Here is a 14,712-nt window from a genome sequence, read left to right as displayed (position 1 = left end):
TGGGAAAATGAAGCACATTTGACTCAAGCAAGATTCCATCAAATGCCCTTGCAAGTGAGGAAGCCTCACATTATCACAGTTTTCCAGGAATCTGGTTGTTGATTAACTGCCTGTGGGGAAAATTTTATTCTTAGAAATAAGTAGGAAAAGTTAACCATTTGCCAATGGGCTTAGTAAAGAAAGGAGGGAACTAGAGAAAAATCTATAGCTTGATTTTTGTTTTTTAAGGTCTCCTTACAATTTGTGCAATCTGTAGTACTGGAACTTTGATTTAAATAATGGAAATGAACTTTGATTTAAATAATGGAAATAATTAAAATACACCACGTATCACTTTTTCCCTGTCTTACCGCACACCCATTCTATATCTCAGTATGCCTATACAAAAGTTTATGATAAATTTACCTTTCACACTGTTAGAATTCCTTTTATTTTTCTCTTATCATCATATATTGCCCAGTAGTACTGACACTACCTTAAATCTTTACCAGGAATTATAAACATCTCAGCAAACATTTTCTGAGGAAACTATCCTTCATGTAGAGTAACTGACCCAGTGAGTAGAAGATTAGTCAGTTCACTACACACAAAGCTACAATTTTTACCACATACCGTGAATTTGTCACCATGGAAGTAAACTCAACCACCGAATGTTGGGTCTCCTTTCTTAAATGTAAATAGGTGTATCAGTCTGAGTGGCCTAAATTGCTATACTAAATGATCCCAAGTTGCATCGTGGCTCAGACACAGAAGAGATGTATTTCTTGCCTATCCAGTTGTCCGAGGCACACATTCCTGGTAAGTTCTTCACAGAAACATAGCAGCCTCTTTGCATTCTGTGCCTTCATCATCCCCAGAGACATCTTAATTGTTCTGTGTCTGGCTTGTAAAAGGAGAAGGAGCATGGAGGGGGCAGTGGTTCTTGAAGGACCTGGACTGCAGGTGGCATAGGTTCCATTACTCACACTCTGTTGGTGGGCATCTAGCTGCAGATGGGGCTGGGAGCAGTGTTTGGATCTTCCCAGCAACAACCCTGTACCATGGAGAAAAAAAGGGATTTTGATTGACAACAGGATATCTCTGCTGTACCAGATAATCTTTTTATCCATTTCCTGAGGAGCCTGTTTGAGATTTTTTGGGGGGGTGGGGGTGTGGATCTTCAGATGCTCTTAGATGCCTTGGTTTAATATAGACTTGCTATCTTCATTAATGGTAATTTAAAAATTTAATATTTCTGCATATTTTCCAGAAAGAGGCAGTGCTATTTTTGTTGAAACTTAATATACTGTTATTGTTCTCACATATAAGAACCAACATAAAACCTTTCAACCCTAATGAAATAGGAAGATTAGTTAGAAATCAGTACATCTACTCCTAATAAAGAAAGCACATGACATGCCATCTGGGATGATACTAGCATGATATATTAGGTGTATTAGCTTCCTGTTGCTGCTGTAACAAATTACCATAAACTTAGTGTCTTAAAACAACACAAATGTAGTAAGCTCTGCTTCTGTTGTTACATGTCCTCTGACTCTGACCTCGTACATCTCTCTAAGAACACTTGTGGTTCCCCTGTGCCCACCAAGATAACCCAGGGTAGTCTCCCCACCTCAAGGTCCTTAATGTAATCACACCTTCTAAGTCTCTTTTGCCACGTAAGGTAACATATTTACAGAGGAACATAAAAATCTCGTAATCCAGGGATTAGGATGTAGACTTCGGGAACCAATATTTAGTTTAACACTGGTAGGTAAATAATGTGCAACTTTTTCTCAGGAAAAAGCAATACAACAATGAAATGAATTTTGGGTTGCTTTTCAGAAGACAGTTTGTTCATCACACTGTGCCATGTAGTCAGAAAATGTTGGTTCTGGAAGGAACTATAGAGATTTCTCATTCAACACTCATACTTCATAGATTAGGAATGCAGGTCCCTAAAAAATTGAGACTTGCTGGAGGCTATTCAGACCATCAGAGGCAGAGCTTTGGGACATTCTGGGGATTTTAAGATAAAGGAAGAGAGAAGGTACCTTGTTTCTTTCTTGCAACCCTCCATTTAAGAGGGTTTATTGGTTCCTCTTACATAAAAATGTGTATTGGACTGTTTTTTAACATCTAATAGTTAGCATCTCCCATAAAAATGCTACTGTAAATTTCTAGCACATACTTGGCCAGCACTGAGGATCCCTTGAATGAGCACTGCTAAGTTGAAAACCATTTCATTTATCAGAATAATTTTAATTTATTATCTAAGTAAGAAAGGAACGATTTCGTGTAGAGAAGGAACCTCACTTTCTAATTAATTTGCGTGTTTTCTCTAGAGACTTGGGGAGCACTGTGGTAGTGGGGACAGATGAGCAGACATGGCTGTGTGGAATGGGGTTGGGGTAGGAGTGGTGGGTAGATGTTTAAGGCACAGGAAACACAAACGTTTTATTGATGATTATTTGTATTTGGCCACTGAGGCTTAAATAGGAACCAGGATCTTCTTAATCTTTGTTACTGAAGTGAAGCTCTAACTTGAGCTACTTTATTGTTTGTTTCATGAAACTTGGACAGGAGTATTTTCAGATCTCAAAATCACAAGTCTTATAGCATATCGGGATCTAGCTTTACTACCCAATTATCACAAATATGCTGCTTACATATCAGATGCTGTGCTAAGTGCTTCATCTGTGTTTCCTCTCCACTGTCTCCAATAATGTCATTTCTTATAGCCAGGATTCTTGGCTACAAAATAAATGGAAACTGACCCTGGGTAACAGAAGGGTAAAGGAATTTATTGGAAAGTCAAACAAACTGGAGGGGGAGGCTATTTAAGAATCATAGTAGGGAAATAGGTTCCCACCAGGGAAGGCTGACAAAGGAAATGCCAAGTGGCTTCCATGGGAAAGGTGTGGTGAGGACCCTACAGCTGCCACCACTTCTGCAACAGGGATGCTCTGACCCTGTGTATGTGTCACTCCCTTGGCAGCATCAAGTGGCTGGCTTAGGTCACATGACCTTCACTGCTAACTTACAGGGACAGGGACTATTTGTCCCCCACTCCGGCACACAGTGGGAGTTTCCCCTAAAGTAGGAAGTTCTTGGTGAGTAGCGTGAAATCAGCAAATGTCCATTGAGTCATGTGTCCCCCATTTTTCATTGAGATTTAGAAAATTTAAGTAACTTACCCAAAGTCATACATTCAGTCAGTGACAAAGCCAAGATGTAGACAGAGGTCTGCTTGGCTCAGAACCATTGCACTTTGCTGCCACTTTAAGTGCTATTAACCGTGGTGAAGCCACCACTACTGTCTTGGCCACGTTGAAATTTTGAGGAGGCAGAGAGTATTAAGTAGAAATCTGTTGGTTTTGTTTGTTCAGTTTTTTTTTTTTTTCTTGACTAGGTCAGAACCCGTGGAGACCCAGAGTACCTCATAGTGGCTCATGACTGTTTTGATTTGCTTGTGTGATTATTTGATTACTTTCAGTGAATGGTTCTTTAGTTGATGTCTATCTCAGTGCAAGCTCAGAGGGAGCAGGAATCTGTCTGGTTTTGTTTAATATTCTGTTCTTAGTGCCTGACATGACAAATGCAGGAAATCATGGTGGTGAACAGAATTAAACAGGTGTTCTGTCTTCTGCACTGTAGAGCTTATAGTCACTCTTCCGTAACACCAAGTGGTGACCATTTTGGGTGAAAGTATAAATATGATTTGAAATTATTAAGTACAGATAGAAACTGATAAGTGACCCAGACTACCAAGTGAACTAATCAAAGAAATGGAAAATGAAAGTTTGTGGGTTTAGAGGACTTTCTGATAAATGAAAGTGAGGCAGCAAAAACTGGTGCTCTCTGTACAAATCATCTTGTTTTGGAAAAAATGCAAGTACAGTCATGTACTTTAATTGGCGTCATTTCTTGCTTAGAGAATAATTTGCCTTTGGCGTGCAGCTCCACGAGGGCAGCGATATCTGACCGTTTTATTTCCTTCTGGACAGTGTGCCTGGCATGACGTAGGCACTTAGGGGATATTTGTTGAACTGACACTAAATGAGATTATTATGGGCGGGTTTATTGGATTGGCTTCTGGAACAGAGTATTTTCTCAGCACTTACCATCCCATCTGTAATTACTGGTTTACTCACTGGTGTTGGTTCACAACCTGGCCCCATATGAGGAGGGCAAGGAGAGACCAAAGAAAGAGGCAGCCACTCCGGACTGGTAGGTGGCAGGTTTAATATGCAAGGGAATTTACGAGGCTTGTCTTGGGCATCTAAGACACAGCGGATCTCTGCACCTGCCCCCAGGGTCTTAAAGTTTATAAGCAGCCTTAAGTGGGTTCCAGTCAGGTAGGCCGTCCAGATGGTCCCAACACCACCTTACTGTCTGAAGGCCGCGTCCTTGGGCAGCTCCTAGCAAGGGGAAGGCAAGAAGAACGCACATTCCGGGGGCGGGGGCTGGGTGAGGAGCCTCTGGGTTCCCAGGTTCGGCTCCAGGGTTAACCGGTGGACGTGTCCTCTTGATGACCTCCTCCAAGAGCTAGAAGAACAGCTCTGGGAGCTCTGAAATGATACCACTTCTGTATCTGCATTTTGTATGTACCTTGGGATAGAATGAAGAGCACCTTCTTCCGGCACAGAAGAAGGTTTTCATGTCTTAGTGGTACATGAGAGGCTTTCTGCCCCTCCAGAAGGTCTCGTGACTTCAAGACAAAGCTCTGTGTTGCTTTTCCATGAGATGGTTTGAAAAGGTCTGAGCTGACTGTGGCAGTGTCAGTGACACAGAATTATGTCTTCTGAACACAAAGATGCAGTTTTCCTTCTGTGTTTCTGGGCTTCTGAATAGCAAGTCTAATATATGACTCTTGTCTAAATGTCTTACATGACTGGATTTGGTTTATGAGGGATAAATAATGTTTTTTTCAAGTTTGGAACTATTTCATGCTTACAGGGTGGTTTCTCCCCCCGCCTCCCCCTCCCCCCAGCAAGAATGTTATTTAATTTTAAATGTAAGAAGGTTCTATTTAAAGATTTTTTTCCCATCCTGTTCCTTTGTGTGTTTAAGGAACAGATGGAACTAAAGCCTGCGAACATACAGGCGAGGCTGAGGGCCGCTGGAGGGAAGCAGCGCATCCTCGTGGGTTGAACGAGTCAAAGACAACTTCGACCTTCAACTGCCAATTACCGAAGACGGTGATTGTTCATTAAAATTGGGCTTAGTTTACATTTCAGATACTGAGTTATGAGTGAAGGAAACCTTTAGCTCCATGGCTAGACAAAACTTCACTTTTGTGTCCACCTGAGATGGGTAAGGATAAGCATCATCAGACCTTTATGAAAAGTATTAGTGGACAAAGGGAATGGGTTGCGAAACTAGCTCCCCAGGCTGGGATTGAAGGATAAGGGACCAGAGAGCAGGTCCAGTATGTATTCCGAGAGAAGCTGTATGAGTTCTGTTTTGGAAAGTAGTCTGTGAGGTGTCTAATCCATTAAGGTGGTAGATTGGTGACGCGTGGCAACAGGGTTCTGGCTCAGACTCTTAGCACAGAACAGAGGCAGGGGAGCCTGCGTGAGGTCTCTTGTGGCTGGACCACCTGGGGATCAGGATCTAGTCCTGCCATATGGAGCGCTAGATGGCTGCCACCCTCTGCTGGGGTTCAAAATGGGTCCTCAGATTAGAAAAGGATCAGCTGGGAAAGCCTGGAAGAAGACAGGAAAAAAGCAGGGAGTTTGTTTTTATCTAATTTATCTCTTTTTATTATTTAAAACCATTGGTTGTTTGTATGTACTCTCAATGACTGTGGTAAAGTAGATATTGTTCTCTGGAAGGTTGACTGATTTTGTGATCATGTTGCTGTATGGAAAGGAATAGTACCCAGAGAACGGAACGATACCTACCTCACTCCTGCCATGTTAGGGGGCAGGAAGCTTCCACACATTTTTCTGGCCCCCCAGACTGTTCCTGAGCTGTTGGAAGCGTTGATTTTTCAAGCCTCCTCTCTGCAGTTATTACATGAGTGGCTAGCCTCCATTCACTTCTGGAGTCCGTCTCTGAGCTCATATTGGATTTCCAGGTAACCATTTTAAGCCTTAATGCAGTGTGAAAAGGTGTGTGGTTGTGGAATGTTTAGCTTCAAGAAGCAAATAGCACAGGAGAAAAACAGCTTCTATTGGAAATTAGGAAACCTGGACTCAAGTCTCAGTTCTGTCACTTAGTTACGAGGCCCTGGACAAGCCACTGCATGTCTCTTGGGCCTCAGGAATCTTCATCTATGGCATGAAGAGACTGAAGGTGATTATTTCTACGGTTCCTTCCAGCTCTCCCAACGAGATTGAGTGCACATGAACGGCCTAGAACAGAAATCATTCGTTCGCGCCTTCGTGACGGTAGCGCCAGCCTCTGGACGGTGCTGGGCCACGTGACTCTGACTCCCAGGTCGTGTTCGCTCGCTTTACCCTGTTCCACACAAGCCTGTGTGACCTGAAGAACCGGGGAGAGCCAGGAGATCCTTTTACGGCCACCATTCTGTTCTGAAAAGAAACTGCAGCTGGTTTCCTCTTGCATCTCACGCCTCTTCCCTCCTCTACTGTGTTAATTGTACCTCTGGACAGTTGATATTTAGAATTCATTACCACTTTGGCTTCTCTCCAGAGTGCTTAACTCAGTCTTCGGCCTTTTCTGCTAATGGTTCCACAGTGGTTTTCTGTGGTTTTTTTAAACATCTTTATTGGAGTAGAATTGCTTTACAGTGGTGTGTTAGTTTCTGCTGTATAACAAAGTGAATCAGCTGTACATGTACATATATCCCCATATCCCCTCCCTCTTGCGTCTCCCTCCCACCCTCCCTATCCCAACCCTCTAAGTGGACACAGAGTACAGAGCTGATCTCCCTGTGCTATGCGGCTGCTTCCCACTAGCTGTCTGTTTTACATTTGGTAGTATATATAAGTCCATGTCACTCTCTCACTTTGTCCCAGCTTTATAAAGAGGAAGGACGCACCTGCCTAGAAGCCACTGTCGTCCTCCCAACTATCTCACTGGAGTTCTGCAAGTCTTTAGTTCATGGATATCCAGAAGGTACTCACCATTGTAATTGTGGCAGAATTTCCTGCTGACCCCGCCTCCCACCCCCAACTGGGTGCCAGCTGCATGTTAGGGCCTTACGGTATTGGTGCTGTACGTATCCCTGGCACCTGGCACCTGGTAGGCACACATGAGCAATGTATTTGATGGGGTTCAGTTCTCTGGGACTCTGCCTTTTGAGAGGTTTAGAGAGTTTTTCTTTTGACCATTAACTGGGACACTTTTTAGAAACTTGTTAGGGCTTGTGTTCCAAATAGTGGCTTCAGTAAGAGAAAACATCAGAAGGTGCAGTATGGATTCCCAGCCTTCCAGTTAATTTGCGTAATTAAATTTCTCCTACAATTTCCATTTGATATGGAAGTCACCTTTATTTTCTGCGAAAGCGTTTATGAAAAGTTATTTTGTACTTTAAACAGCTGCTGCTCTCCAGGAGGCCTGCCTCTATTTTATAGCAAGCAGGCTCCTCTGCACAGGCTGGCTGATGTCTAAAGACGGTCAAGCCTTCTCAGAGCAGGATGGGGCAGGACGGGGCCATCATTAAATATTGAATCTAGTTGTGAACCCCATATGTACCTAACACCACAACTGTGGGTGATGTAAATGTAAGGGGAGGAAAATCAGACTTATTCCGAAAACAATTGGAAAACCATATTGTTTAAATGTTCTTTAAGGTGTGCTACATTACAGGCATATTCACTGCATCCTTATTTATGGAGCAAAGGACTGCAAACTAAATGTCCAGTAATAAGACCCTGATACATCTGTATGCTGGAATACTGTGTAGCGATGAATCAGAGTGAGGGAGATTTATGTGTGCTAAAGTAGAATGATCTTGATGGTAAGGAAAAACAAGAAACAGAAAGAATATATATCATGCTTTCATTTGTAGGCCATAAGAAGAAAAAGGATACATATACACACTCACACATACACACAGTGTCCATGGATGGACTGTCTCTGGAAGGATGCTTAGGAATCTGGCAATATTGCTTCTTTCTGGGCAAAGGGACTGGGAAACTAATGTGGGAAGGAAACTTAAAATTCACTGCGTGCTCTATTTTACCTTTAGGAAAGAAGTTCATTTTGCATGAACTGTAGTCATTTTTCAGAAAAAAAGATTATGCTGAATTTTCTTAAAAGGAAAATGACATGAAATACAATAGAGAAGGGAAACTTCCTGTACATTTAAGGAGTTTATTTGACAAGTAGTCATTGAGCTCCTGCTCTCTGCAGATGCTGTTATAGGCTCTGCGACGCGGAGGACTTCAGACATCCAGGGATGCCCTACAGACAGGAGATGGCAGTCGTGATGGAGGGTGACTGGGGTCGGGGGCGGGGCTGTTTCAGGAGGGTGGCCAGAGAAGGTCCCTTGGAAAAGGTAACATTTGAGCTGAACCCTGAATGGTGAAAGCCAGGATCAGGGTGCAGCAAGAGAGTGCCTGGCGGGAGGACACCAGCGGGGGCCATTCAGGAGAGCCTCGGCAAGCAGGCAAGCCTGTGTTGCGTGTGCAGGTTGAGTGAGGGCTGCAGTCCTAGGGAATGAAGACACAGGCCTGACTGCAGGGGACGGCGGTGCTGGGAAGAAGTGGGACTGAGTTCAGGTTGGTAGGGTGGGGTCAGAGCACCCAGGGGTCCTGAGTGCTAGGGGTCCCCGCCAGCTTCCTCACGTGCTCCCTGTGTTGTTCATCCTGACCCCGTGGAGGCATGGCTCTGTGCTCTTCACTCCGTCCCGATACGAGAGCGCTGGGAACAGTAGGAGGAAACTGCGTGGTGTGTGGTGTGGCTCCAAGTGAGGATTTGAATGCGGCTCTGCCATCACCTCCCGAGCTGACTTCTGCCGCCTATGAAGAGGGGGTTCTACAGTCCCCACTCACCCCGACCCCCTCACAGCGTTGTCGAGTTGGGAACCCAAATGAGATAACCTGTGCTGCTGCCGTAAAGTGTAAGGTGTTAAACAGGCAAAAGTTGTTATTAGGAATGACATTACAGGAGGAATAATACCAGCTGGGCAGTCTTTGGATCAAGGTAACATATTTGGGTAAAGATAGGATATTTCTGCTAAACGTCCCGGAAATCAGGTTGTATATCAGATTCCATTTCTGTACATGGCAGCACATGGTTTTCATTCTTTTTATGTAAGCTTTTTGGTGGGGAAAAGGAAATTAAGTTCATCAGGAGGTGTGTTCTCACCCATTCTTCTGCCTGGCAAATACCCAGACGATGTGCTGCTTTTACAGCATGTTCCCTGTTTCTGACACGTTGAAGCAGGGTCTCGTGTCTTCCACTAGTACGTCTTGAATTTTTATGTTGGCTCTGCTGCTAGTTCCTTCATGGGTTCTACCTCAGGCTTATTTGTGTTAAATGGAGATATTGGCCTGTAGAATCACCATATGCTTAAGTGAGAATTATGCATGTTCTAAACGAGCAACTTTATCATCATTTTTTATGTCTTTGGAGCATGCTTTGTAAAATATAAAGTCACTGCAGAATTTTTTTAATTTAAAAGGTTCAGTAGCTTCAGATTACCTGGGAAGAGAAGAAAGTTTACCTTAAAGTAGCCAAAAATGATGTCATAGACTCTATACTCTGCATTCTTAAAGCAGAGGAGATCTCCAGGATCGTCCAGAAGCAATTATCTATTATCATTTTAGACCAGACTCTACCAAAGTTCTCTTATGTCTTTGTTTCGCTCATAGCAGAGTTGAAGCATCACGGGCTTCAAGGGTAGGAGATGGGAAGTGAAGAGGCCAGAGGAGGTAGGAGGTAGCCCCCGACGTGGGGTGCAGCCCAGCCCAAGTCCAAGCATCACCTGCCAGGCTCACTGTCAGCGGAGGAGACAGCCCACGTTCCTGAATAGTGCTCAGGAGCTGTGCCTTGTTCTGTACGAAGTTTGTAATCCTGAGTCATCAAAGAAAAGATCAGATTTGAGGAGTGGGGTCGGTTGAGGCAGCACTGTCTTCCGGATTGGCATTTTACAAACTATTTTAAAATTGTATTTATATTAACACTAAGCCCTCCTTTATCTGGAGGCTTCTGTGACTGACCCTCTGTACCCCCGGGATTCCAGATAAGTGACGTATTGCAATCCTGAGTATTATACTCAGAACTTCACATGTCAGGAACTAAAATTCTCTGGTCTACTGTTAGCTTCCAATTTGTAATTCTCACTCAGGGGGCTGCATGCATTCTTGTGCTGACAGAGCATTTCTAGCTCTTGGAAAAGCTTCTTGCTCCTTCTTGGTCAGACTTGGCTTTATGTCTCTCACTCTAAGGCATATTTAAAGCTAACATGTGCTAACCGATTGATTTTTTTTTTTTTTAAGTTTTCAGTATGAGAGGGAGGTGACATACCATCTTTATTCTGGATTTCTCATACGGGCTGACCACATTCCTGGTTAATCGTCTGGCTGTAGTAGTCTGAGGCTGTAAGAAACATTTAGTTCTTCAGAAGGCAATGCAGTTTGAATTACTGTTAAACGATATGTGGCCTGGAACAGGAAGGGGAGAGGAAAATAAATGCTCACTGGGATGGCTTTGTGGCTGTCATCCTTTTCCTTGCTTGGAATTGACTGAGCCTTTTGATGCCCGTCGTATTTTTTTTTCTTTTTGAAAATTTATCTCTGTTCCCACCCCACATAATGCCTAACAGATGACTTGAGACTTTTATCTGTGGTCTCTCTCTTTTGTTGTTGACATTAATGAGCTTGCTGCACAATCACAAGAGAAATAGTGTTGCTCTTCGGAATGTTAATGAATTGCTTGCCTGGCCAATTGCCATTTGTTCCAGTGTGTGAATATGGGGTGAGTGTGTGTGTGTGTGTGTAACAGAGAGACGAGTAGCAGGGCTGGGGTTGCTTTTTTTCCTGTTCGCAGCCAGTGACGTGAGCTGTGCCTGGAACAATCAGACTCTCTGCGAGCAGGGTAGTTGACGCTGGAGGAAGCAGCCTGGTGTTTCCTGGGCTAAGGCGATCTCGGAGCTCTGAGCTGCTCAGGCGCGGCCCGGCGGAGCTCCTCCAGCATTAGAGCCTTGCAGCGGCTGGAAAGTGCCTTTGTATTTCTCCAAGCCCCTTCCCCAGTCAGCCTGCGAAATGATTGGCGTGAACAGTGTTCAGAGTGCCAGCAAGGTGCGGGTGAGGACCTCAGGCTCTGTGAAATATTCCCGGGAGGATTCCATCCGGCGGCAGTCACACCGGTCAAAGTCTATGAAAATTTCCAACTCCTCAGAGTTTTCTGCCAAGGAGACCAAGGTAAAGAGATACCACGTTCAAGCGTATTGACAGTTGTATGTTAGGTTAACGAAATTTGGTACAGTCTTTGCCAGCGTCTAATGTGCAATGGCAAACTGAGAAAGTACGGTGCATAAAATGGCTCTAAGATAATAGGTGAGAGGGGTGGTATCTGAACTCCAGATATTAAGATTGTGGCGTGGGTCAGTTTGCTAAAGAGCCAGTTTGTGGAAGACAAGGGTGAAGCAGGGCTCAAAATGAAATGATAGTGGAGAAGTGTTGGTTGGCACATTGATCGCATTTTAGTCTCCTAAAGGTTGCCTTGACAAATGACTTGTCAGTGCAGTGTATTTTTAGAACATCAGGAATACAGAGACAGTGTGTGTGATTTTATCGTTAGATAGGTCCTCTTGCCTTCCCGCCCCTGCTCTCCCCCTAATATGTGGAGGGCAGACCGGGTCCTATTACACTACATCCTTAGCTCATGCAGAGCCTCAGGTGTATGTAATTGGGAAGAATTTCTTCTTTCATGTTCCTTACACGTATGTATGCTGATGCTGTGCTGCCATTATTCACTTGTCTTTTGTGACTGTCTGTCAGATAACATCATCTCTGCTCATATGAGATGTGAAGGGGTGATTACGTAGTGAAATGGGCATTTACTACATGCAGTATATTCTTGAGATTCTTCCCACCACCATCTGTGTGAGCAGGGTACTCAGAAACACTCCCACTCCACAGGTTTAAAAATGGAATAATGGAATCATGGGATCACAGAACTCTGGGGCTGTAGATGTAGATGATTGTGCTGGAGACTCGGAGGTTTGATGTGTGCAGGGGAAGCTTCAGGAGCACAGCTCAGTGTCACCCGGTCTCCTCACAGGTCCCTCCCAGCCGCCGTCTGTGACATTTACCTATTGAGAGACTTTGGTAATAACTGGGTGCCCTCGAAATATGGTGGGGGTAGAGGGAGGGGCAGAATACCTCATATGACTTTAGGAAACATGTTGGCTTCTTACCCACTCCCTTAGGCTGTGACACAGTGGGATCGAACCCCATCAGTCATTAGCAGATTTTCTAGCTAGAATGTCTTCAGATGTAACTCTTTCCTCCTTTGTATTTTTTTTTAAAGCTGTAGCTTTAGGAAGAAACATGTGTTTTCACCGTCCTGTTAATGTGACCTGCCTGGGGATGTATTGGTTTCTATTGGAAGTGTTAGGAGACCTCCTGTGGTGTGATGACTACTGTTTCCTGCTGAGATAGACCTGGATGGCTTATTATATTGTTAACTAGCTAAGTGTATGTGGGCAGGTATGTGATTCTTAACATGGCTCTGATTAGCTTCTATTAAGAGTGCTAAGAAGCATGTTTAGGTTTTGTTTTAATATGGATTGTGCCCACAGTATCAGACCATCATCATCTACCAACAATCCCGATGATAATTTAAGCATTGTAATATTAGTCTATTTGCCCAGAATTACGGTTGTGTACTGTAATGTAGGAATCTAGCATACATGCGAAATGGAAGGACGCTCTAACTATCTTCTCTGTTTGTCACACAGTACAGGTTCTTCTGTTTGATTTGATTCTATGCAAGAGAAAGCCAAGCATTTTTGGAGGGAGGGGGCGTATTGCAAACATAGCAAGGAGAGAACAGCATAAAAGACCTCTGGTAGAATTGTAGGCAGTAGGCCATCACATGGTACTTTGGAGATTATAGTCAAATTTGTTTAAATTACATTTTTTGAGGCATAGGAAGTTCTGGCGGGTGCATTCACCCACTCTCTCACAAGAGATATTTTTATAGCATTATGTAGTCTTTTAAAATTGAGCACCAGAAGTAGCTAACAGAAAATCATTAGAATGGGAAATTAGATAGATTAAACTTAATCTTTCACTAACCATTTTTGTTCCCTAAATGAGGTAAACTGAATAACACTATAGGCTTATACCCTAAATGTACTGAACCAAACTATATTATAGACGTGTATAAATACATATCAACATGAATTCCTGTCCACAGTGTACATGTTTTACTCCGGGGGTTAATAATCAGAATTTTCATTCACCTTACTTTTTTAGCACTTAAAATCAAATCAGTGCTTCTTCCTGCTAATCATGTAATTAACACATTTTCATTATCTGACTCTTCATCCAAAATGCAAGCTATCTAATCTAATGATTAGAAGAGATACCATCACCATTCCCTGAAAAAAAAACCAGTAAGGTACCATTAACTTGGGGTATGCTCCTGGGACTTAATTTTGTGACTTTTGTGTCTCTAGAACTCTGGCGTTTTCTAGAATAGGTGCAGTCATTGTGGTCCCTTGTCAAGGAGCTGGAGCTGTGTAACATGTTTTGTATCCCTTGAAAGCTTTAGAAGAACATGTACGTGTTTTTGGAGAATGCATGCGTTATTTAAATGTCTTAGTGAAGTATGACTTTGTTGTGGCTCTTTATCTGCTAAGGGCCTGCTGGTGGAAGGGTGCCCGTGAGCTCCTGGCCGTGAGGGGGCGGCCCAGCTGCTTGCTGTGCTTCTGACCCAGGGGGCATTTCGGGTTGGTGTCTAAAGACAGGCACTCCTGAGTCAGGCGTGCGCCATGGAAGAAGATGCCGATCAAGCCTGGGTTCTGCCACACGTTTCCACATCCCCCTGGAAATATAAGTTATTTCAGTACTGCGCAGCTTTCAAGTTGAGTAAGCCAGCTATCGGTTTAAAACATAAACCTATAAAGCTCATGTTGACAATACCGCTTTCTCCTTCCCTGTCCCTTGCCAACTACACTATGCATTATAGATGAGGGGGTCTCAACGGGACGCTTTTCTATTGTGGTTGTAGGTCAGTGTGACGCGCATGGTTGACTCCTGAGGCATTTTTTGAGAAATAGTATGAGGCTAGAGATTAAACCAAGAGTTCTTTGGTTGGTTATCATCTGGATTCAAGCGAACTGTTTCAAGCTATTCAATAGTACAGCAAAGAAATCAGCTTCTCCAACAGTGAGATTGCAGAGCAGAACCCCTGGCACTTTGGGTGATGCCGACTGAAAACGGGGGCCTTCTGCTCTGTGCTGTGGCTGCATCCCTGTGGCGGGCCGGGGTTTTGCTCACTAGTCAGCAGTGTGCACCTAGACAAGTCACTTCTCCTCCCTGACACTCACCCATAAAGAGCAGGGGTTGATGAAATGATCCCCTAGTTCTGAGCAAAGTTAATTTTAGAAACCTCGTGGGGATTGGTGATGGTTATTCCTCTGTATGAGGAACCTAAAGACTGAGCTAGATTCAGGGAAGGTGAGTTTACATATATTTTGAATAAACCTCTTCCTGTGCTTGGAGTTAACCATAAACACATGAAAGGCAAGTGGAAGGGCCTAATTCATCGCTTTGCAAAACTCGCTGCCGTGGTGTGAAAGACACC

At 43.7% G+C, this 14,712-nt stretch overlaps 1 protein-coding gene across 9 annotated transcripts in view; it reads left to right on the top strand.

Annotated features, from left to right (window-relative positions):
- The window catches only part of PSD3 (pleckstrin and Sec7 domain containing 3), a gene marked incomplete at its 3' end in the record, with an annotated part of 575,664 nt that overhangs the window by 382,117 nt on the left and 178,835 nt on the right, over window positions 1–14,712 (top strand). Inside the window, exon 1 of one of the 9 annotated variants that reach the window (XM_082608421.1) lies at window positions 10,459–11,318. The exons of the other annotated variants lie outside the window; for them this stretch is intronic. Within the exon in view, the coding sequence (XP_082464547.1) occupies window positions 11,160–11,318 (159 nt within the window). The 5' untranslated portion in view covers window positions 10,459–11,159. Of the gene's footprint in view, window positions 1–10,458; window positions 11,319–14,712 lie in introns of those variants that run through there. 9 annotated transcript variants of the gene reach the window in all.

Source organism: Mesoplodon mirus (genome assembly GCF_964341445.2).
Source record: "Mesoplodon mirus genome assembly, chromosome: 20".
Lineage (NCBI taxonomy): Eukaryota > Metazoa > Chordata > Mammalia > Artiodactyla > Ziphiidae > Mesoplodon > Mesoplodon mirus.
This window is presented reverse-complemented; position numbering and strand designations above follow the sequence as displayed.